General features: G+C 39.4%; 1 protein-coding gene across 2 annotated transcripts in view; it reads left to right on the top strand.

Annotated features, from left to right (window-relative positions):
- Positions 1-24,219, top strand: part of LOC150079048 (CD109 antigen-like) — a 1,092,235-nt gene that overhangs the window by 675,597 nt on the left and 392,419 nt on the right. For both annotated transcript variants that reach the window (XM_090384122.1, XM_090384121.1), the window contains exon 21: positions 987-1,091. In XM_090384122.1, coding sequence (XP_090240248.1) covers positions 987-1,091 — 105 coding nt within the window. The remainder of the gene's footprint in view (positions 1-986; positions 1,092-24,219) is intronic.

Genomic DNA, 24,219 nt, shown 5'->3' with positions numbered 1-24,219 from the left:
CATTGTGGTCGTATGTCAGCAAAACATTTTTTAACGATTTTCTTTCGACTGCACTTCACCACATACTTTTTTGAAAGACAGGCTATGATGTCTTAAAGTCTTAAATTTCCGGCACCATCCATCTGAATTTAAAATTTTTCAATATCCATTCAATGCACTCACAATTCAGCCTTAGTTTTTAAAAGATTACCATTTATAGGAATATTTTGTGCATGCATCATCTTTAGCTACTCCAAAAGTGCCTTCTCATGATCCAGTTACCTCGCCTTTCGTGCTCGAATCCTACCCAGTGCATCAAATTTCTCTACACTTTCAATCTTTTTCCGATCTTTCAGAATGGTGATCAGAGTACTCTTAGGAATGCTGAACTGTTTGGCGATGTCAGTCTTAGAATGCACACCATTATCTACAGCTTGCAAAATCCTAATTTTATCTGCGATTGGCAAAGCTATCTGCTTTCTTGGAGCAACGGCAATAAATATACACTCTAACTAATGATATTAACTTCTAGCCAAAATTCATTTCAATACTGCACTATGAGAAAAGAGTGTGGGAAATCTTAATAAATGATTTCTCACAATCAGGCTACAAGCTCATCAATTACTTCAATATATTTGAAGTGTTTTGTCATTTTTAAATGTGAATATTGTAATAAAAAAGTAAAAATTCAGACTAAGAGGTAGAAATTTATGGCCATTAATGAGAAAATTGCCAGGACCAACCACATAGGATGATAAAAATAGGTTCTCTACAAGGAACTTCGACTGTAATTTAAAAAAAAAATGCTCTTCTATCCAGGCTTCTACTTTTCCTCATTAATGTACATAGTATATTACTGAAGTTTTTAAACATTTCAAAGAATCATATACCTTGAAGCACCTTGATAAAGACCATAAATTAAAAAACAAAAACAGATTCATGTACTGCTGAATAACAAAATAATTTTAATTATACCTAATTATAAATTTTATATTTATCAATAATAGGCAGAAGTATCAATGGAAAACAGAAAAAAGGAGTTTGAATTTACTGCAGCTAACAGAGACCTTAGTGATATCCGTCAACGTGAACAGCAAACGAGAATTGTTAGCGTAAGTGTGAATCTGAACTCTCTTTAGGGATATTCATAGGAAATGTTGCTTATGAAGTGTTAATAATTTAAAAAATTTTAACGGATTATGTATGCAAAAATGTTCATCGTATTTGGAAAAAAATTTCCATGTTATTTTGATGCTCTGTATTATTATTATTATTATTATTAATAGTAGTAGTAGTAGTAGTAATAATAATAATAATAATAAGAGATGGTAGTTAGTTTCACCAATCCACCCACTGGCTGAACGCAAACCTATGTTGGCACACAAGTTTAAATGTAGTCAGGCTGCATTGCTCAGAGAACTTCATATCTTACTGCACAGGTCTTTTTCATTGTCTGCTATACATTAATCTGGGATTATTACTATCTGTATGCATTTGCAATGGCTATATGAAGTTTAACATTGATATATGCAGTACTTTGTTTGTCAATGTTAAACTTCAATTGCATTTCTCATCCCATCTATGTATATCCTACTGCAGTAGCATACTGTCATTAACCACATTGCCAACCTTTGTATCATCTGCAAACTTAGACATAAGCCTGATATACACTCATCAATATCATTAATAAATACAGAATACCACAATAACCATTGAACCCTTGGGGACTCCACAGTATCATTAGTCCATGAAGGACAGTATCCATTAATAATCACACTCTGTTTTCTTTCACTTAACCATCCTCTGTCCATAGCAGTAACCTTCCATTAATGCCACATTGAGGTGTGCTTTGAATGTCTTTTATTTGCAACGTTATCAAAAGACTTCCTGAAATCCAAGTATTTTTTGCATCCAATTCCTTGGTCACTGCACCAAAGTGTCCAGTTAGATTGTTCAGTTAAGACTGCTCCTTGATGAATCCATGCTGTAACAGCAGTATAATTGCAGTCCTGCATTACTTCTTTAACCAGAGACTCCATTATTTTCCCTGTAACAAAAGTTAAGCTAACAGGTCTGTAACTACTCATGTCACCTTTTGACTCCTCTTTGTGAATTGGGGATACGTTTGCACATCTCCAGTCCATAGAGATCTCCTATGAATCCAATGATACTCTAATAATTATGGCTACTGGTATGCTACCGTGCGATGCAAGGAGTGTAAGGAGATAAGGCGACAACTCAGCGTTGTTATGGGCCTATATGAGAGCTTGAAGGATAGGGTGGATGCCCTCGAAGGATTACAAGTGAGGGGCCCATCAAGCTCTCAGCTGCCCACACCAATGCCAGAGCTTGCACTTGGTCATCGCGGAACACAGCGGCAACCCCCAAGGCAGAATGCGCTGGTCCCAAAGGAACTAGTAGTTGTTGGTGACTCTATTGTCAGGGAAACGGGAAACATGCTTTGTTAAAAGGATAGGTGGAATAGGACCAGGGTATGTCTGCCAGGGGCAAAAGTTGATGACGTTGTAGAGCGGATATCATCTTTTAAGGGCACAAAAGGTGATATAGTTGTACACGTTGGCACTAATGACATTAAGAGTAGGAGACCGGCGGAATTACTTGACAAGTACAGGTCACTGATGAAAAAAAGCCGTGAATTAGGGTTGAAATTGAAAGTGTCTGCAATTCTGCCCAGACACGATAGGAGGGAGTATATGATGAGAGCCCTGTCAATCAATTCGGCCCTGGAAAGATTGTGCAGGGCTCAAGGGGTAGAATTTTTTTCAGCCTGGTCTGTACTTGTTAACAGGAGAGACTGCTTCTACAGGGATGGGATACACTTAAATAGAAAGGGTGCAAGAATGTTTGCTGATGCTATCGAGGCAATGTTAGGTGGGTCGGAAAACTGCTAGATTGGGGGGATACAAGGACTAATAGATTAACAGTAGCCACTGGCAGAGGTGAAAGTGATTCTTGCACTGCTTCTATTGGAATGAGCCGCAGCCTGGAAAATAAGATGCAGGATATTTCAGAGACTGCTGGGAATCATTGGGGTACAAGTAAACACATGGGTTGTGTTAGGGTAGCTAAGAAAAAGAACAGGTGCATGTATACTTGTGTGTACACCAATGCTAGGAGTTTAGTAAATAAATTTGATGAATTTGTGGTATTGCTCAAAACATCAAAGACAGATATTGTGGGGATTTCAGAGATGTGGTGTCACACAGATATAAGAAATGCAGAACTGGAATTTGGGGAGTACAATGTCTACAGAAAGGATAGACAGGATAGGAAGGGAGGAGGGGTTAGGCTATTAGTTAAAAAACACATAAAATCCAAGGAAGTGAAGCCAGTCGACATCGCTGGACAGTGCAGTGTCGAGTCAGTTTGGTGTGACATAAGCATTGGGAGATCAAAATTGAGAGTAGGAGTGTGCTATAGGCCTAATGACTCTGATGAGTATAATAAGAAACTGTTCGGAGAAATAGAGTGGGCCAGTAAATCAGAGAGTCTTATAATGGGGGATTTTAATTTCCCAGATATTGACTGGAATTTGGGGGCTGGTCACTCACACAGTAGCAAGGCTTTTGTGGATTTATTGGATGATTGTTTTCTACAATAGCATGTTCGGGAGGCAACTAGAGGGAGTAATACTCTTGATTTGATTATCAGTAGTGATTCTTCATGCATTAAGAATCTGCAGATAAATGAACCACTTGGTGGCAGTGATCACAGTGTGCTGAAGTGGGAGTTACTCAAAGAGGTAACTACCATTAGGGGTAAAGGGAAGGGGTATTGCTTTCGTAAAGGCGACTACAATGGACTGAGACAGTATTTAAATTCTATACAGTGGGATCAACTGATGATATTGCCAACAGCAAATTCAAAATGGGAAGCATTCAAAGAACTTATCGTGGAAGCTACTAGGCTTTACATACCAACTAAGAAATATTGTTCAAGGTTTAGGCCTAAATGGTTGTCAGATGAACTAATGAGGCATATGGCAGAGAAGAAAAATGCATGGGATACATACAAATTAACACGTGACACGGACGCCTATGATAGATACAAGTTGATCTGTAACCAAGTTACAAAGGAGGTTAGGCAGGCGAAGGCAGATTACGAGAGATCCTTGGCAAGGGATGCGAAGAAAAACAGCAAAGAGTTCTTTACTTATGTAAACTCTAGAAGGAAGGGGATGAATCAGATTGGTCCACTTGAGATCGATGGGTCAACTGTTGATGACCCTGCTCGGGTAGCTAACAAACTAAATGAATATTTTGCATCGACATTCACACATGAGGAGTTATTCAGCGAGGGGAATGCCAGAGGTGTATTCAACTCTAGCAGTAAGCTAGAGAACCTTGTAATAACTGAGAGCAAAGTGGAGGAGAAATTGTTGAAATAAACACAAGAAAGGCACCTGGGGTGGATGGGATCTATCCAGTTATATTAAAGGAGGCAGCAAAGGAGGTAAGCAAACCCTTAGCCATAATTATGAGAGCTTCCTTGGACTCAGGGGAGGTACCCATTGACTGGAGATGTGCAAATGTGACCCCAATTCACAAAGGGGGATCAAAGGCTGACACAAGTAATTATAGACCTGTGAGTTTAACTTCTGTTCCCGGAAAATTAATGGAGGCACTGGTGAAAGAAGCACTGCAGGATCATCTAGACAAGACTTCAGTTATAGCTAGGACACAGCATGGTTTTGTTAAGGGGAAGTCTTGCCTGACCAATTTGATTGGATACTATGATGCAGTCACAAAAGAACTGGATGCAGGGAATAACTTTGATATTATATACTTGGATCTTAGAAAGGCTTTTGATACTGTTGCACATGGAAGACTGCTGCACAAATTGGAGCAGTGTGGCATTGGAGGCAAGTTGCTGCTATGGATAAAGGGGTGGTTGAGGGGGAGAAGACAGAGAGTGGTAATCAATGGACACTGCTCATCGTGGACTAATGTTATTAGTGGAGTCCCTCAGGGTTCAGTATTGGGGCCTTTATTGTTTTCTGTATTTATAAATGATATTGATGATGGTATATCAGGCTTAATGTCCAAGTTTGCAGACGATACGAAGGTTGGCAGGGTTGTCAAGGACACTACTGACACTATGCTGCTGCAACAGGATTTGGAAAGGTTGAGCAGATGGGCTTCGAGGTGGCAAATGAAGTTTAACATTGACAAATGTAAAGTACTACATATGGGAAACAGCAACCCCAGAGCAACGTATCAACTCTGTGGTACTACACTGACAGTGGTAGAGAATGAAAGGGACCTGGGGGTGGTGGTGCAGGCAGATATGAAGTTCTCTGAGCAGTGCAGACGAGCTGCAAGAGTAGCTCATGGTGTATTGTCAATGATATATAGGAATTTTTCTAGCAGGGATAAGGAGGTGATTATTCCCTTGTATAAGGCAATGGTCAGGCCACACCTAGAGTACTGTATACAGGCCTGGAGGCCTCATTTCAGGAAGGATGTAGAGCTGCTGGAACGAGTACAGAGAAGGGCAACTAGATTGGTGAATGGGACAAAGGGGTTCTCTTACGAAGAAAGGCTTAAGTTTTGCAAATTACAGTGTCTGGAAACTAGGCACCAGCGGGGTGATCTGATAGAGGTGTACAAAGCCTTGAATGGTTTGAGCATACTCAATGCTGATGGGATTCTTCCTCTAGCTCAGAAAAATCACCTGAGAGGGCATAAATTCAAATTGAGGAAAGACAGATGTAGGATAGATGTGCGGAAATTTGCCTTTAGCCAGCGGGTGGTTGGTGGGTGGAACAGACTTCCATCCCTTGCCGTGGAAGTTGATAGCCTAAATAAGTTTAAGGCTCAGCTGGACAGGTATTTCGAACGAACAGAGGGGTGAAGTGGAAGTGGTTATTTTTATTTATTTATGTTACTTTTTTTTTTTTTTTTTTTTTTTTTTTTTGGCTGATGCTGCATAAGCTTGCTTTCTTGCATCAAATGCCTCTACTAATGCTAATGCTAATGCTTACCTCCATCACTGATTCTCTTAATATAATTGGATAGATCACATAAACCTCTACCTTTTTTTTTATTGAAGTTTCAACATTGTTTGCTTTCTCTTTCCTCTCAGTTATCACAAAATTTAGTTTCCTGTTAGACTTTGATGAACTTCTGCCATTTAGCTTCTTAAAGTATTCCTCATGTTAGAATCCCTGTAACAGAAGTTAAGCTAACAGGTCTGTAACTACTCATGTCACCTTTTTACTCCTCTTTGTGAATTGGGGATATGTTCGCACATCTCCAGTCCATAGAGATCTCCTGTGAATCCAAAGATACTTAATAATTATGGCTACTGGTATGCTTACCTCCATCACTGATTCTCTTAATATAATTGGATAGATCACATCAACCTCTGCCTTTTTTTTTATGTAAGTTTCAACATTTTTTGCTTTCTCTTTCCTCTCAGTTATCACAAAATTTAGTTTCCTGTTAAACTTTGATGAACTTCTGCCGTTCAGCTTCTTAAAGTATTCCTCATGTTAGAATATAGAAACAAAATAAATATTTATAGTTTGTTAGCAACCTGGTGAGATCAGCAGTTAAACCATCAGTAATCAAGTGGACTAATGTTATTCAACTGCTTCTTTCTATTGTTATTATAAGCATAGAAGTCTTTGTTGCTTTTGTTATTCTTTGTCAGAGATTTCTCATAATCTGCCTTAATTTTCTTAACCTCCTTTGACTTCATTACAGACTAGTTTATATCTGCGAATGGCTTCTGTGTCACCTGATATGTGTATCCTATGCATTTTTCTCCTTTGCAACAAGAGTCATCACTTCATTTGACACCCATTTAGGTCTAAGTCTGGAACAGTGTTTTCTTATGTGGTATCAAAAAGCCAAGTAGCTTCTAAAATTACTTCCCCGAATGCCTCCCATTTAGAATTTGCTATTGTTAACATCCTCAAATGGTCCCTCAGTATAGAATTTAAAAAATGTGAGACCACTGTAGTCACCCTTACAAATGCAATAGCCTTTCTCTTTGTTCTTGACAGTAGTGATATCTGTAAGTAAATTCCACATCAGCACACTGTGATCACCACCATCCAGAGGTTTTTACCTGCAGATTCTTATGTCTGAACAACTGCTTTTGTTAATGAGATGAAGAGTATTGTTTCCTATTGTTGTCTCTAATGTGCTTCTGTAGAAAAGAGTCATCCAATAAATCCACAAAATCCTTGCTAGTTAATTCCTTTGAGAGAATCCACCCTGTTCTTCAAGCTCTCAGAAACACCCATAAGAAAGCTGAATTCATGCCTAATTTCCTGATACTCTTTGCACCAATCACACACAAAGTGTGATTGGCGCAAAGAGTATCATGCTATATCATGTTCTATTCCAGAGTATCATGCTATATCATGTGCTATATTATATTCTATTCCAGAGTATCATGCTATATCATGTGCTATATCATGTCCTATTCCAGATAGCTCCAGAAACATCTTACAAGTAGCAAATTTCTTAAAGCCCTGGTTCATAGAGAACCAACCCCTTGGGTTCCTCATCAAGCCACAGCACTCCCACTATTTTGAAGCTATTGCTTTGCTGCTCTAATCTGTGGCATGATTTTTGAAAATGATTTTTGATTGAAAATTAAATTGCATGATTTTTGATTGAAAATTAAATTGCATGATTTTTAATTGAAAATACTACACTAAAAGTGATCAATACCTAAAAGCAGTAATGCATATTACCCTATCAAGTTTATATGTAATACATAATATTAATTATATATACATAATACTTATGTAATACTAATTATATATACTAATACTATACTAATATAAAACTGTACGAATATTATGGGTGTTATTTTTGTAGAGTTTTAAATTAGTTATAGCTTTACTAGAAATAAAATTCTGTAGCTTAAAAAAAAAAAAAAAAAAAAAAAATGCCAACTTACGTGATTAGAACCTCTAAGCAAGTGATTTATCACATTTAAAACTTTGTTTCACTATTACACTACACTACTAGTTTACATGATATAATATTCTTACAAAAATCACAAAAATTACAAAAAGGTCCCGAGTGCCAAGTTTGTGACTGAGCAATTTCTCAGTGCGATTTCCAAAAAGTGATATATAGTTCTTTTATCTTCCTCTTGTTAAGCAATCTATTTATTTTATAACCACTCTTGCTACAAAAGTACTTGTACAGAGCAAGAAAGGAAACCACCTTTCTTTTTTCTCATAGTTTTATTATTAACACCTACTACTTTTCGCTTGGTCACACCAGTCACTTCTCCTGCCTCCCTGTGGGAGGGCCGGAAACCTTGTCAGAAAAGCTCATCTGCCAAGGGCCAAAAGGAGCAAAGATGGAGCAAAATGTTTATCCACCTTTAGAGCCGACAAGCTCTCAGCCACAGACTGAAACTGATTATAACAGTTCACAACCCAAGAGGTTGAAAACAAATTCAATAACAAAAGAGTTTCCTTCCTTTCTAATTTTACATTCACTTTCAGAACAACCTCTCAGCAAATTATCTCCTTTCCTCATCCAGGAACACCTGGAGAGTATTGCAGGATCTCCTAAGACTGTGAAGAGGCTGCAATCTGGAGACCTACTTTTAGAAACGACAAAGAGTAGGCATTCAGAGAAACTCGTACAACTTTCAAATATTGCTGGTATACCAATTAAAGTATTTTTCCATGCTACCTTAAATACATCCAAAGGTGTGATTCCTAGCTGGGATCTGTTGAACAAATGACAGAGGAAAAATAACTCAAGCATCAAAAAGAATCATGATTAAAAAAGACAATAACCTTACGCCTACCAGGAATATTATTCTTACATTTAATTCCCCAAACCTAACGTCAACAGTAAAAGCTGACTATCTACTTTGCTGTGTTCGCCCATATGTTTGCCATCCCTTGCAATTGCCCTACAAATGCCAAAAATATGTCACTCTCAGACAAAATGTAGAGGAAACCCAGTTTGTCCCAACTGTGGATCTTCTGATCATACTCAGTCTGAATGTTTAGCGACAGAAAAGACTAGTTCCAACTGTAAAGGTAACATCCTGCATATTCTAAAACTTGTGAGAGATGGAAAACTGAGAAAAAAATTGTTAAATATAAGGTTGAGAACAAGGTAAGCTTTCAAGAAGCAAGGAAAATAATTGCTCCTACTATGCTCAAACGTACTTATGCAAATGTTGCACAAAAACAACAAACAGTGTCCACCCAAACTGTTACCATCCCCTCAAACATATCAATCTCTGACTGGGCTCGAGCTGTCATCTCTCAGCAACAGTCCAGTATCCATAAGCACTCAGACCAGGCAAGTAACACTGCTCTTACAATACCAGCGACATCTCCTCCTGTGATTGCTAGTACATCACATAGTCAAAGTTTCAATTCAAGAAAGAATATCCAAGAATCATCCATGGATGCTGATTATTCTTAGAACCAGGACGATCCAAATCTAGAAATACATGTTGAGGAAGATATGGACATTGGATGGCCTACATTTCCAAAAAAAGACAAACAGGTTTTGGTAAAGGTGGCAGTTTTATGGCAGCCATAAAACTGCCATACTGAAAAAGCAGTCAGATACAGCTTCTTGTAATCACCTCAAGTAATGCTTTACATTTTACAATGGAACTGCAGAGGACTCCTAGCAGTATCGACGATATTCATTACCTTATTCATCACTACTCTCCAGTTGGTTTCTGCTTACAGGAAACCTATTTAAATTCTCAAATTTCCACCTCCATAAAGAACTACTCTATCTATCAAAAATATTGCATTACATTGAATACTGCCTGTGATGGTGTAGCCATCTTGATCAACTCATAGATTCCAGCCAAACAAATTGTTCTTCAAACAGAAATCGAAGCTGTTGCTGTAGGTTTCATTACACAGATTGCAATAACGCTTGTTTCAATCTATCTTTGACCAAATCATGTCTCCTCTTACATGAAGATCTTCTAATGTAATTATTTCCCCCTGTCTGTCTATTGGGAGATTTCAATAGCCACCACCCCTTATGGGGATCTTCTAAATTAGATAGATATGGCCGACTAATTGAAACCCTTCTGGATAAGCAAAACCTCACCATCCTTAATACTGGTGGACCTACTTACATAAAATTTCCAACTGGACAGACTTCTGCAGTTGATCTCTCAATTTGCTCTCCCCGATACTGTTTCCAGTCATGGAATGGTCTGTTATGGATGATCAGTGGCTATTTTCCAACTATATGTAATCTGCTCACTACACAACCACCTTTACCAAAACCTTACAGGAAATGGAAATTCTCTCGAGCCAACTGGGTAAAATTTCAGTCAGCAATTACACTGAATGAGGAAATTATATGATTACAACCCATAGATGAAGTGACAGAATATATCACATCCAAATTGTTATCAGCTGCTAAAAACTGAATTCCATTGACAAATCCCTTGGCCCCGCAGCGTTTTAACTACTGGTGGAATAATGAATGCACGAAAACAAAGGGAAAAAAATAAAGCATGGAATTTATTTAGACAATCCCCCACCACAGCTAATCTCATCAATTATAAGAAACGAAGGGCAAAAGCTCGTTTCATACAAAGACAAGCCAAAAAAGATTCCTAGACTCTGTTTGCGTCCACAGTAAAAAGAAACCTCCATATTAATCTGATTCCAGATTAATATGGAAGAAAATTAGGCAGCTTTCTGGCAAGTTTCCAACCATTCCTACCACAATTCTTTCGTAGAATGGGCAATAACTCTCTGCTCCTTCTAGATGTAGCAAATGCCTTGGGAAAAACCTTTGTCCTTTGCACCTCCACAGAAAAATGTTACTAATGAAGTATGCAGGCAAAATAAAAAGTTGTTGTTTGCATCCTATTCACCCATACTTCTTCAATCTTCAACTACCTAATCTATACAGAAATAAACCTAATAAAATAAGGCTAGCAGGCCTACGGCTTTTTGAAATATCACAGAGTTGGAAAATTCCTCTTCGCAACAGTCAAAGGTAATGAATTACTTTCATCCACCTTGGACTCCTCCTCCTCAACTGAACTTTTATACTTATTTTTTTCAATGGAGTAAGAATCTTCTACTGACTCTCAGCCTGAAACAACTCCATGCAAGCCATATTCAGAGCTATGTTCATTTCCTGCCAATATATACCAATGGGTCCAAATCTCAATCAGCCGTTGGAGCAGCAGCAGCAGGAGTGTTTCCCTCTACTATTACTTCAGCTTCCCTTCCACCTGAGTATAGCAACTTTTCTGCAGAACTACATGGAATAAAATTAGCTCTAGAAAATTTTAATCTTTACCCATCTTCAAAATATTTAATTTACACAGATTCTCTCAGTTCAATCCCTCCTATAAGAAATACCCTATTTTAAACCAAATCAGGAACTTGCTCTTGAAAATTAAACGTCAACGATTAGTGAACTTTTGTTGGATTCCAGCCCATTCAGGGATAAAGGGAAATGAACTGGTGGATATATTGGCAAAAAATCCCTCCACATTAGATTTTACCTCTGTCCATATTCCAGCCTATGACCATGATATCATCATAAAAGCAGCATGCCTTGAACAGTGGAAAAAGCTATGGCACACCCAGACTAATAACAAACTTTTCCAGTTGAAACAGGAACCAAAATTTTGGCACTCAAGCATCCAAACAATAGAAGGGAAGAAGTGGTACTTGCAATGGCAAGAATAGTACATACTCATCTGACCCACCTCCATCTATTCACAGGTGATGATCCTCCTCAGTGTCCACACTGCTCAGTACATTTAACAGTCAAGCATATTCTTATTGACTGTCCTCAATATCTCCAGGACAGAACATCAGTCCTGCTTTCTGTGACTCAACTGCAAGAACCAATATCACTAGAGTATATTATTGGCGATCGGGCAAATATTAAGGAACTTTTCTGATTTTTAAAAAAAATTGGAATATACCATCGATTTTGAATAGTTTTCTAAAATGAAATTGAAATGCCTTCAATTCTGAATTATTTCCTAACACAACTCTATGGACAGGCACACTACAGCCAATGTAGCTTATGTGCCATTAAACACCCAAAACACAATTATTGTTCAAGGTTTAGGCCTGAATGGATGTCAGATGAACTAATGAGACATGTAGCAGAGAAGAAAAATACATGGGATACATATAAATTAATAGGTGACATGGAAGCCTATGATAGATATAAGCTGGTCTGTAACCAAATCACAAAGGAGATTAGGCAGGCAAAGACAGATTATGAGAAATCTTTGACAAAGGATGCAAAGAAAACAGCAAAGAGTTCTTTACCTATGTAAACTCTAGAAGGAAAGGGATGAATCAGATTGGTCCACTGAATATTGATGGTTTAACTGTTGGTGATCCTGCTCAGGTGGCTAACAAACTAAATGAGTATTTTGCATCTACATTCACACATGAGGAGTTATTCAGTGAAGGGAATGCCAGAGGTGAATTAAACTGGCAGGGAAGTAGATGATTTTGTAATAACTGAGAGGAAAGTGGAGGAGAAATTGTTGAATATAAACATAAAAAAGACACACAGGGTGGATGGGATCTATCCAGTTATATTAAAGGAGGCAGCAAAGGAAGTAAGCAAACCCTTATCCATAATTATGAGAGCTTCCTTGGACTCAGGGGAGGTACCCATGGACTAGAGATGTGCAAATGTGACCCTAATTCACAAAGGAGGATCGGGGTGCCTCCATAGGCAGGTGGGCAGGAGCAGTAGTGCATAGCACACACTCCTTGATTAGACCGGGGTTCGAGCCCATGACCACCAAATACAGATAATGTGGAAAGGTCAGGGAATGATCACTGCATATCCCCGGAGCAATATGGCCTTAGTTGCTAATGCTTCTAAACACCAAATAACAACAACAAAGGAGGAACAAAGGGTGATACAAGTAATTATAGACCTATTAGTTTAACTTCTGTTCCAGGGAAATTAATGGAGGCACTGGTTAAAGAAGCAGCACTTCAGGATCATCTAGACAAAGCTTCAGTTATAGCTTAGACACAGCATGGTTTTGTTAAGGGGAAGTCTTGTTTGATCAGTTTGATTGGATACTATGATGTGGTCACAAAGGAACTGGATGCAGGGAATAACTTTGATATCATATATTTGGATCTTAGAAAGGCTTTTGATACTGTTGCACATGGAAGACGGCTGCACAAATTGAAGCAATGTGGCACTGGAGGCAAATTGCTGCTATGGATAAAGGGATGGTTGAGTGGGAGAAGACAGAGAGTGGTAATATATGGACACCGCTCTACGTGGACTAATATTATTAGTGCAGTCCCCCAGAGTTCATACCTGGGCCCATTGCTGTTTTCTGTATTTATAAATGATATTGATAATGGTATATCAAGCTTAATTTCCAAGTTTGCAGATGATATGAAGGTTGGCAGGGTTGTTAAGGACACTAATGACAGTATGCTGCTTCAACAGGATCTAGAAAAGTTGAGCAGATGGGCTGAGAGGTGGCAAATGACGTTTAACATTGACAAATGTAAAGTACTACATATGGGAAGCAGTAACCCCAGTGTAATGTATCAATTCTGGGGGTAATTGTGCAGGCAGATATGAAGTTTTCTGAGCAGTGCGGACAGTCTTCCAGACCTGTATACAGTACTCCTTGAGTACTGTATACAGGTCTGGAAGCTCTTTTTTAAGAAGGATGTAGAGCTGTTCGAATGAGTACAGAGAAGGGCAACAAGATTAGTGAATGGAATAAAGGGTTGCTGTTATGAAGAAAGGCATAAGTTTTGCAGATTACAGTGTCTGGAGACTAGGCACCTGCGAGGTGATCTGATTGAAGTGTATAAAGCCTTGATTGGTGTGAGCATGCTCAGTGCTGATGCGATTCTTTCTCTTGCTCAGAATAATCACCTGATGGGGCATAAATTCAAACTGAGGAAAGACAGTCGTAAGATAGATGTGTGGAAGTTGGCCTTTAGCTAGCGGGTACTTGATTGGTGGAACAAACTTCCATATTTTATTGTAGAAGTTGATAGCCTAAATAAATTTAAGGCTGAGCTGGAGAGGTATTTGGAATGAACGGAGGGCTGAAACGGTTGCATTTTTTTTTTTTTTTGGCTGATGCTGCATTTGCTTGCTTTCTTGCATTGTATGCCTCTACTAATGCTAACACACACACACACACACACACACACACACACACACACACACACACACACACACACACACACACACCATCTCATATTGTGTGTGTGGTCCTTGAGGTTGTCACAGACATTCTCTCAGATATGCCAGACAAGCTGTACTTTCTACCTGGGAGTCTAAAACGCTGATGGAACTGATATTCGGGTGAATTCAAGTCAAGTGGACCCAATTTCTGTGAAGTCCAGACGGTCTCTGACAGCCAAATCCTCTGCTTGCACCTTCATGATGGTGGGACTGATAGTAATCCTAGGTATAACCTCCATGCACAAGTACATGGTTGGTGACCACCCAGGTGTGAACCAATGTAAGCAGGGGGTCGAGGTGTGGCGCCCACACCACATGGAGGAACGCCGCCCCTCTATGTTACCAGGCAGTACTAGGTGGTAGATCTCTCATCAACCGGTGAAATACTACCACTTTGCTTATTGGAGGCTTGAAGTGGTGGAACCCATGTTTAGTCTCTAGAGCTAAGTTCCTGTCAACCCTTCCCTATCTCTTCCATCATGCAATATGAGTGATGACTTTTGAGGTTATGATGAACATTGTGGCAAGATCCAATATTCCTTACATTTCGAGGGTACAGCTCTAAAACGGTGTTCGCAGGCCGGCCGCTAGTTAGTACACTAGACCGAACCTATTGGTAACTCTCTAGGAGGCTTCCAGATAAGCTAGTGTTTAATCATGCTACCTCTACTCTGCCAGAGAGCGACTGGAGGGAGTCCAAGTAGTGTGTATGCGGGGAGCATTGTCGAGGCCACATTATGTCAAGGATTTGGGTATATTCTTACCACGTGTACGCCATATCGAAAAATTTCATTACTTCATACAGCATGTCCCACCTCCTTTTTCTTACTATTGAATACACCATGAATTGTGAAACTGATAGAGCAAGCTTATCTGCGAAAAGATCCAAACCTCCCAAGCACTTCCTAATTCATGTCACAAATACACGTGGTCTCAATTCTAATCTCAACGATGTCCATTTCCACTTGCAGTCTGCCAAACCCCATGTACTTTTTCTGACAGAATCTCAGTTATCGGTTGATTCAACTATTGCTCATCTCAGATGCCCAAATTATTCGCTGTATGACTCTTTTTTGTGCATATGTCCGTTCTGATATTCCCTGTCAGAGACTTAGCAATTTGGAATCTCCTCTCTTTGATCTTCTCTGGCTTAAAATATCTTTACCTCATTGTGTCAAATTCATCTGTTGTCTCTACCGTTCTCCCAACTCCACTAATCACTTGGAGCTCTTTGACTTCCTCTCTTTGCAACTTGACTTTCTCCAGTCCAACTTTCCTAACAGTGAGGTAATTTTCCTTGGTGATTTTAATGTTCGCAACTCCAGCTGGCTTCCGTTTTCTAGTCACACCAACCCAGCAGTCGAGATGCTGAGGCTTTTGCAATTACTAATGACCTAGCATAGATCGTTCATTTACCTACAAGAATACCGGATAATCCTAATCATACAGCCAGTACGCTTGATCTTTTTCGCACAAACAACCCTTCTAAGTACATGGTCGAAGTGAGACGTTCTTTAGGCACTTCAGATCTCAACTTGGTGATTGTCTCTTCTCCTACCCAAAGGTCGCGGGTTCGATTCCCGTCTCGGGCTTGGATCAAAGTACTGCAAAAAAAACCTTGGGAGGTGCAATATGGCCACAGAAGCCGATGCGCCAACAACTACAGTTTGCTACAGTTTGCCAACAACAACAACAGTCTGCTGACGAGGCTACTAGAGACGGTCGTTTTCAAAGCCGCTAAGTGGATTTTTGTTAATTATTGATTTGAAATTATTGTTTTTCTAAAACTTTTGATTTAAATTTAGTAGTATAACATTATTTTGTGATTTTCTGATTAATTTGGTGTATTTATTCTTTACTCGGCCTTGTAATTGCATAAAAGTATCGGTAAAGGTTTCCACGTGTTTCAACTCCGCTAACCGTTCGTAATTTTCCCGCCTTTGTGATACGATATACCGTACTAGATAGCGTTAGTTGAACTTCGTTAGCAGTTAAATTGTACGTTTAAATAAATACATATAACGACTTAGATTACAAACGTAATATAATTAATTTTATTTAACATAATTAATTATACATATAACCACTTAGGTTACGTAACATAAATAATTAGTAAAAACAAATAATTAATACATAACTTGATACGAAAGTTATATAAAGGGATTTCGCAGATAACACTCGTTACTGAAACGTAAATATTTCGTAGATAACACTCGTTACTGAAACGTAAATATTCCGTAGATAACACTCGTTACTGAAACATAAATATAGCGTTATAACTGTGTTTGGATACAAGTTTAGGATTTAATTTTGTACAGAAATTGAAATTTTATTGAAAGTAAATCTAAATCATGACTCAAACCAGAGCAGCAAAGCAAAGGGCTCAAGCTAATGGGAATGCTGTGGCCCAGGGGAGAACTGAGGGGGGCAGTTGTCCTCTGAATCACAGCCTTGTAAGATGCACTATTTGCTTGATGTTTGCGGAGCAGTCAAGTATGGGACATGATACTGCCATGGGGGATGTCTTTGTGTGTGTGCGATGCAAGGAGTGTAAGGAGATAAGGCGACAACTCAGCGTTGTTATGGGCCTATATGAGAGCTTGAAGGATAGGGTGGATGCCCTCGAAGGATTACAAGTGAGGGCCCATCAAGCTCTCAGCTGCCCACACCAATGCCAGAGCTTGCACTTGGTCATCGCGGAACACAGCGGCAACCCCCAAGGCAGAATGCGCTGGTCCCAAAGGAACTAGTAGTTGTTGGTGACTCTATTGTCAGGGAAACGGGAAACATGCTTTGTAAAAAGGATAGGTGGAATAGGACCAGGGTATGTCTGCCAGGGGCAAAAGTTGATGACGTTGTAGAGCGGATATCATCTTTTAAGGGCACAAAAGGTGATATAGTTGTACACGTTGGCACTAATGACATTAAGAGTAGGAGACCGGCGGAATTACTTGACAAGTACAGGTCACTGATGAAAAAAAGCCGTGAATTAGGGTTGAAATTGAAAGTGTCTGCAATTCTGCCCAGACACGATAGGAGGGAGTATATGATGAGAGCCCTGTCAATCAATTCGGCCCTGGAAAGATTGTGCAGGGCTCAAGGGGTAGAATTTTTTTCAGCCTGGTCTGTACTTGTTAACAGGAGAGACTGCTTCTACAGGGATGGGATACACTTAAATAGAAAGGGTGCAAGAATGTTTGCTGATGCTATCGAGGCAATGTTAGGTGGGTCGGAAAACTGCTAGATTGGGGGGATACAAGGACTAATAGATTAACAGTAGCCACTGGCAGAGGTGAAAGTGATTCTTGCACTGCTTCTATTGGAATGAGCCGCAGCCTGGAAAATAAGATGCAGGATATTTCAGAGACTGCTGGGAATCATTGGGGTACAAGTAAACACATGGGTTGTGTTAGGGTAGCTAAGAAAAAGAACAGGTGCATGTATACTTGTGTGTACACCAATGCTAGGAGTTTAGTAAATAAATTTGATGAATTTGAGGTATTGCTCAAAACATCAAAGGCAGATATTGTGGGGATTTCAGAGATGTGGTGTCACACAGATATAAGAAATGCAGAACTGGAATTTGGGGAGTACAATGTCTACAGAAAGGATAGACAGGATAGGAAGGGAGGAGGGGTTATGCTATTAGTTAAAAAACACATAAAATCCAAGGAAGTGAAGCCAGTCGACATCGCTGGACAGTGCAGTGTCGAGTCAGTTTGGTGTGACATAAGCATTGGGAGATCAAAATTGAGAGTAGGAGTGTGCTATAGGCCTAATGACTCTGATGAGTATAATAAGAAACTGTTCGGAGAAATAGAGTGGGCCAGTAAATCAGAGAGTCTTATAATGGGGGATTTTAATTTCCCAGATATTGACTGGAATTTGGGGGCTGGTCACTCACACAGTAGCAAGGCTTTTGTGGATTTATTGGATGATTGTTTTCTACAATAGCATGTTCGGGAGGCAACTAGAGGGAGTAATACTCTTGATTTGATTATCAGTAGTGATTCTTCATGCATTCAGAATCTGCAGATAAATGAACCACTTGGTGGCAGTGATCACAGTGTGCTGAAGTGGGAGTTACTCAAAGAGGTAACTACCATTAGGGGTAAAGGGAAGGGGCATTGCTTTCGTAAAGGCGACTACAATGGACTGAGACAGTATTTAAATTCTATACAGTGGGATCAACTGATGATATTGCCAACAGCAAATTCAAAATGGGAAGCATTCAAAGAACTTATCGTGGAAGCTACTAGGCTTTACATACCAACTAAGAAATATTGTTCAAGGTTTAGGCCTAAATGGTTGTCAGATGAACTAATGAGGCATATGGCAGAGAAGAAAAATGCATGGGATACATACAAATTAACACGTGACACGGATGCCTATGATAGATACAAGTTGATCTGTAACCAAGTTACAAAGGAGGTTAGGCAGGCGAAGGCAGATTACGAGAGATCCTTGGCAAGGGATGCGAAGAAAAACAGCAAAGAGTTCTTTACTTATGTAAACTCTAGAAGGAAGGGGATGAATCAGATTGGTCCACTTGAGATCGATGGGTCAACTGTTGATGACCCTGCTCGGGTAGCTAACAAACTAAATGAATATTTTGCATCGACATTCACACATGAGGAGTTATTCAGCGAGGGGAATGCCAGAGGTGTATTCAACTCTAGCAGTAAGCTAGAGAATCTTGTAATAACTGAGAGCAAAGTGGAGGAGAAATTGTTGAAGATAAACACAAGAAAGGCACCTGGGGTGGATGGGATCTATCCAGTTATATTAAAGGAGGCAGCAAAGGAGGTAAGCAAACCCTTAGCCATAATTATGAGAGCTTCCTTGGACTCAGGGGAGGTACCCATTGACTGGAGATGTGCAAATGTGACCCCAATTCACAAAGGGGGATCAAAGGCTGACACAAGTAATTATAGACCTGTGAGTTTAACTTCTGTTCCCGGAAAATTAATGGAGGCACTGGTGAAAGAAGCACTGCAGGATCATCTAGACAAGACTTCAGTTATAGCTAGGACACAGCATGGTTTTGTTAAGGGGAAGTCTTGCCTGACCAATTTGATTGGATACTATGATGCAGTCACAAAAGAACTGGATGCAGGGAATAACTTTGATATTATATACTTGGATCTTAGAAAGGCTTTTGATACTGTTGCACATGGAAGACTGCTGCACAAATTGGAGCAGTGTGGCATTGGAGGCAAGTTGCTGCTATGGATAAAGGGGTGGTTGAGGGGGAGAAGACAGAGAGTGGTAATCAATGGACACTGCTCATCGTGGACTAATGTTATTAGTGGAGTCCCTCAGGGTTCAGTATTGGGGCCTTTATTGTTTTCTGTATTTATAAATGATATTGATGATGGTATATCAGGCTTAATGTCCAAGTTTGCAGACGATACAAAGGTTGGCAGGGTTGTCAAGGACACTACTGACACTATGCTGCTGCAACAGGATTTGGAAAGGTTGAGCAGATGGGCTTCGAGGTGGCAAATGAAGTTTAACATTGACAAATGTAAAGTACTACATATGGGAAACAGCAACCCCAGAGCAACGTATCAACTCTGTGGTACTACACTGACAGTGGTAGAGAATGAAAGGGACCTGGGGGTGGTGGTGCAGGCAGATATGAAGTTCTCTGAGCAGTGCAGACGAGCTGCAAGAGTAGCTCATGGTGTATTGTCAATGATATATAGAAATTTTTCTAGCAGGGATAAGGAGGTGATTATTCCCTTGTATAAGGCAATGGTCAGGCCACACCTAGAGTACTGTATACAGGCCTGGAGGCCTCATTTCAGGAAGGATGTAGAGCTGCTGGAACGAGTACAGAGAAGGGCAACTAGATTGGTGAATGGGACAAAGGGGTTCTCTTACGAAGAAAGGCTTAAGTTTTGCAAATTACAGTGTCTGGAAACTAGGCACCAGCGGGGTGATCTGATAGAGGAGTACAAAGCCTTGAATGGTTTGAGCATGCTCAATGCTGATGGGATTCTTCCTCTAGCTCAGAAAAATCACCTGAGAGGGCATAAATTCAAATTGAGGAAAGACAGATGTAGGATAGATGTGCGGAAATTTGCCTTTAGCCAGCGGGTGGTTGGTGGGTGGAACAGACTTCCATCCCTTGTCGTGGAAGTTGATAGCCTAAATAAGTTTAAGGCTCAGCTGGACAGGTATTTCGAACGAACAGAGGGGTGAAGTGGAAGTGGTTATTTTTATTTATTTATATTACTTTTTTTTTTTTTTTTTTTTTTTTTTTTTTTGGCTGATGCTGCATAAGCTTGCTTTCTTGCATCAAATGCCTCTACTAATGCTAATGCTAATGCTAAACTACCAAATCAAAAAAAAAGTCTCTTCTCCAATGGAATTCCATGGCTATTCCCAACCTCGTGTTGTTTGGCATTACAAGAATACAAAATGGGATGACCTGCGAGACTTCTTTTCTTCTTCTCCTTGGTCAGATTACTGTTTCAAAACTTCTAATGTCAAAGTTTGCTCAGATCGTGTCAGTGAAATTATTCTTGCAGGAATGGAATCCTTTATCCCACACTCCACTTTAAAATCTCGTCCTTTATCTAAACCTTTGTTTTCCAATAAATGTGCTAAGGCTGTTCAAGAGAAGATTGTTGCATATCGTAATTGGCTTGTTTCTAATTCTTCGGTTTCATTTTCTGCCTACAGCAAAGCTCGCAACAATTGTAAAGCAGTTATTAATCAGTCCAAACTAGAGTTTGAACAGGCTAAGAGTAGAAAACGCGCTTCTTGCCCTAATGGTAGCCGAGCATTCTGGTCTCTTGCCAAAGCTATTGGCCGCAACTTTTGCCCATCTCTGCTCCCACCTCTGTTCAAACCGATGGTTCTGTTGTCACTTCAGCCAAGGATAAAGCTGACCTGCTAGCATCCCATTTTTCTTTGAGCTCATGTATTAATGATCTTGGTAGAACACCTCCCACCATTCCCAACACGTTCCTTTCAATGCCTCCTGTGGTCTTCCGTCAAAAGGATATCAGAAGGATTTTGATGAATCTTGATGCTAAGAAAGCTCCAGGTCCTGATGGTATTTCTCCACTTTTTCTCAAAACCTGTGCTCCTGAACTTACACCTGTTCTTTGCCGCCTTTTTTTCACTTTCTTATTCCAAAAGTGTTTTTCCTTCTGCTTGGAAATTTGCTCATATCCAGCCATTTCCTAAAAAGGGTGACAAATCCCTCCCATCCAATTATCGTCCCATTGCAATTACTTCTACTCTTTCTAAAGTAATGAAGAAATCAATTAACCACCAACTCTTAAACTACCTAGAAACCTTCCGTCTGATCAACGATCACCAGTATGGATTCCGTCAGTGTCGATCCACTGGTGATATTCTAGCTTATGTTACCATTTATGGACTAATTCAATGGAAAGGTTCGGTGAAACACAAGTAGTTGCTGTTGACATCTCAAAGGCTTTTGATTGTGTTTGGCATAAAGGTCTTCTAAACAAGCTTCCATCTTATGGTTTGCCAACTGTTTTTAGTAATTGGTTATCCAGTTTTCTCTCTGATCGCTCACTGAGGATGATGGTAGATGGCTCTCTGTCTTCTAACTTCTCCACTAATGCCGGTGTCCCCCAAGTTTCAGTTCTTTCCCCCACTTTCCTCTTATATATTAATGACCTTCTTCCATTGACTGGAAATCCTATCCATAGTTTTGCCGATGATAGCACATTGCATACTACTTTCCATTTTGAGAAACCTTGCCCTGTTCAATCAGCTTCAACTTCTCGAATATTTGCTACCAATTTCCTAAATGCCGATCTTCCGGTAATTTTGCAATGGGGCAAAGACAACTTAGTTGATTTCAACCCTTCTAAAACTCAGTCTTGTCTTATATCTCGCAAAAAAGGATTCTTTTGCTCCTATGCCTATCTTTAGTGACACTCCGATTTCTATGCAAAATGATATATCTCTTTTGAGGATTACCCTGACTTCTAATCTCTCTTGGCACAAGCACATTACAAATATTGCTTCCTCTGCATCTAAAAAACTTTTTCTCTTTCACTCTTGGCGTTACTTTTCTTCCAAACAGCTGCTCACTCTGTATAAATCGCAAATCTGCCCTGCCATGGAATATTGTTCCCACATCTTGGGTGGTACCCCCAAAACCTCTCTCAGGCTTCTTGATTCCATTCAGAAGAGGGCAGTTAGATTAATTAATGATTCATCTCTAAAAGAGTCTCTCCACTTGCTTTCTCATAGATGTACTGTTTCTGCTGCATGCCTCTTCTACAGATAGTTCCATGGGCACTGTTCTTCTGAATTGGTTTCTATAATTCTTGCTCTCTCTTTCAAAACTGTCCGAAGACGTGCCGCCACCAGCCAACATCCATTTACTGTCCAACTTCAAACCCACAGAACCAACTTTTCATCTTCCTCATTTATTCATTCAACTGCCGTTTTCTGGAACAACCTTCCTTCATACGTATTTCCTGAAAATTACAATCTACAGAAGTTGAAGTCAAGCTCAGTGGTAGAGAATGAAAATGTCAACAAATATCTTCTTTTATCCTCTCAACCTCCAACCCAAGCACGGTACTAAGTACTATAGGTTCTAATACCTCTCGTGTTTGGGGTTCACATAAAAAAAAAAAAAAAATCTCTAACTAAATTTAAAAATAAGCTCAAAACATGACTAATTAAGAAGTTTTTTGAAAACTATTTAATATATTAACAAAGTTTCCAAAAAACTTATCCATTTTCAAGAGCTCAAAATTCTTTTTTCTGCACTGGTCATAGCCCCAAGACCAAATTTTATCATAGAGTAACACCCTATGAATTCCTTTATAATATGAAGGAGATATGGTAGTGGAAAATGAAAAATACCTGGGGATAATTGTGCAGTCAAGTATGAAGTTTTTTGAGCAAGGCAGAGATGCTAGGACAGCTCATGGGTTTTGGCAAGGATATACAAGAAACTTGCTAGCAGTGATAAGGAAGTGAAGTGATTATCCCAATTGCATAAGGCAATGGTCAGGGCACATCTCGAGTACAGCATACAGGTTTTAGGATGGATGTAGTGCTGCTGGAATGGGTACAGAGAAGGGCAATGAGATTGGTGAGGGAAACTAAGGGGGTGTTCCTACAATGAAAAATTGCAGTGTCTGGAGACTAGTCACCTGCAGTGATCTGATTGAGGTGTGCTTTGAATGGACTGATCAAGCTCAGAGCTGATGGGATTCTTCCTCTTGCTCAGACTACACACAAGAGAGCATAAATTCTAATTGAGGAAGGGTGATTACGGGATAGATGTTTGGAAGTTTTCCTTTAGCCGGCAGGTGGCTGATTGCTGGAACAAACTCCCATCCTGTTCGTTTGGAAGTGGAAAGCTTAAATAAATTCAAGGAAGAACTACACAAACTAACTATTGGAGGAAACAGATAGGTAAAATGGGTAAATTTTTATTTTTTTTGTGCTGATGCTGTATAAGCTTGCATTCTTGCCACTACTAATACTAAGGTACACATAATATTGAATTTTGTCCACATTAAGGGGATAATTCTGAGAAACAGCATAATCTCCAAAGCATTATTAGTTAAGATTGCATCCAGGAAAAACTAGATAGTATGAATCAGAGCTGTACTACTCGATATGTTCTACGTTGATAATAATATTAGTAAAATAATAAGAAGAGTTTACCTCAATATAGTACGTAGAACACTTCCGTATGATAACCTCCAGAAATTAAAACGGAAAAAACGAAAAAATCGACAACTTACCGGTACGTTAGAGTAAAATATAAATAATTAAATAATCAATTTAACACAATTCAAATCAATTTAAAACAATTAAAAATCAAATTAACGCAATTAAAAGAATCTAACGAAAATATTCAAAATGATTTTCCTTCCTAAGCTGACAACGCTTTTCGACTGTATGTCGTGATCACAGGAATGAATTACCGAATCGAGCGGCTCGTCCATTGCCCTCTGCTAATTCATACACTAGGTGCATGTCTGCCAGCTCACAGTTCATATATCGA

The sequence above is a fragment of the Mastigoproctus giganteus genome, chromosome 10, assembly GCF_048544385.1.
Source record: "Mastigoproctus giganteus isolate SK-2022 chromosome 10, ASM4854438v1, whole genome shotgun sequence".
Taxonomy (NCBI): domain Eukaryota; kingdom Metazoa; phylum Arthropoda; class Arachnida; order Uropygi; family Thelyphonidae; genus Mastigoproctus; species Mastigoproctus giganteus.
This window is presented reverse-complemented; position numbering and strand designations above follow the sequence as displayed.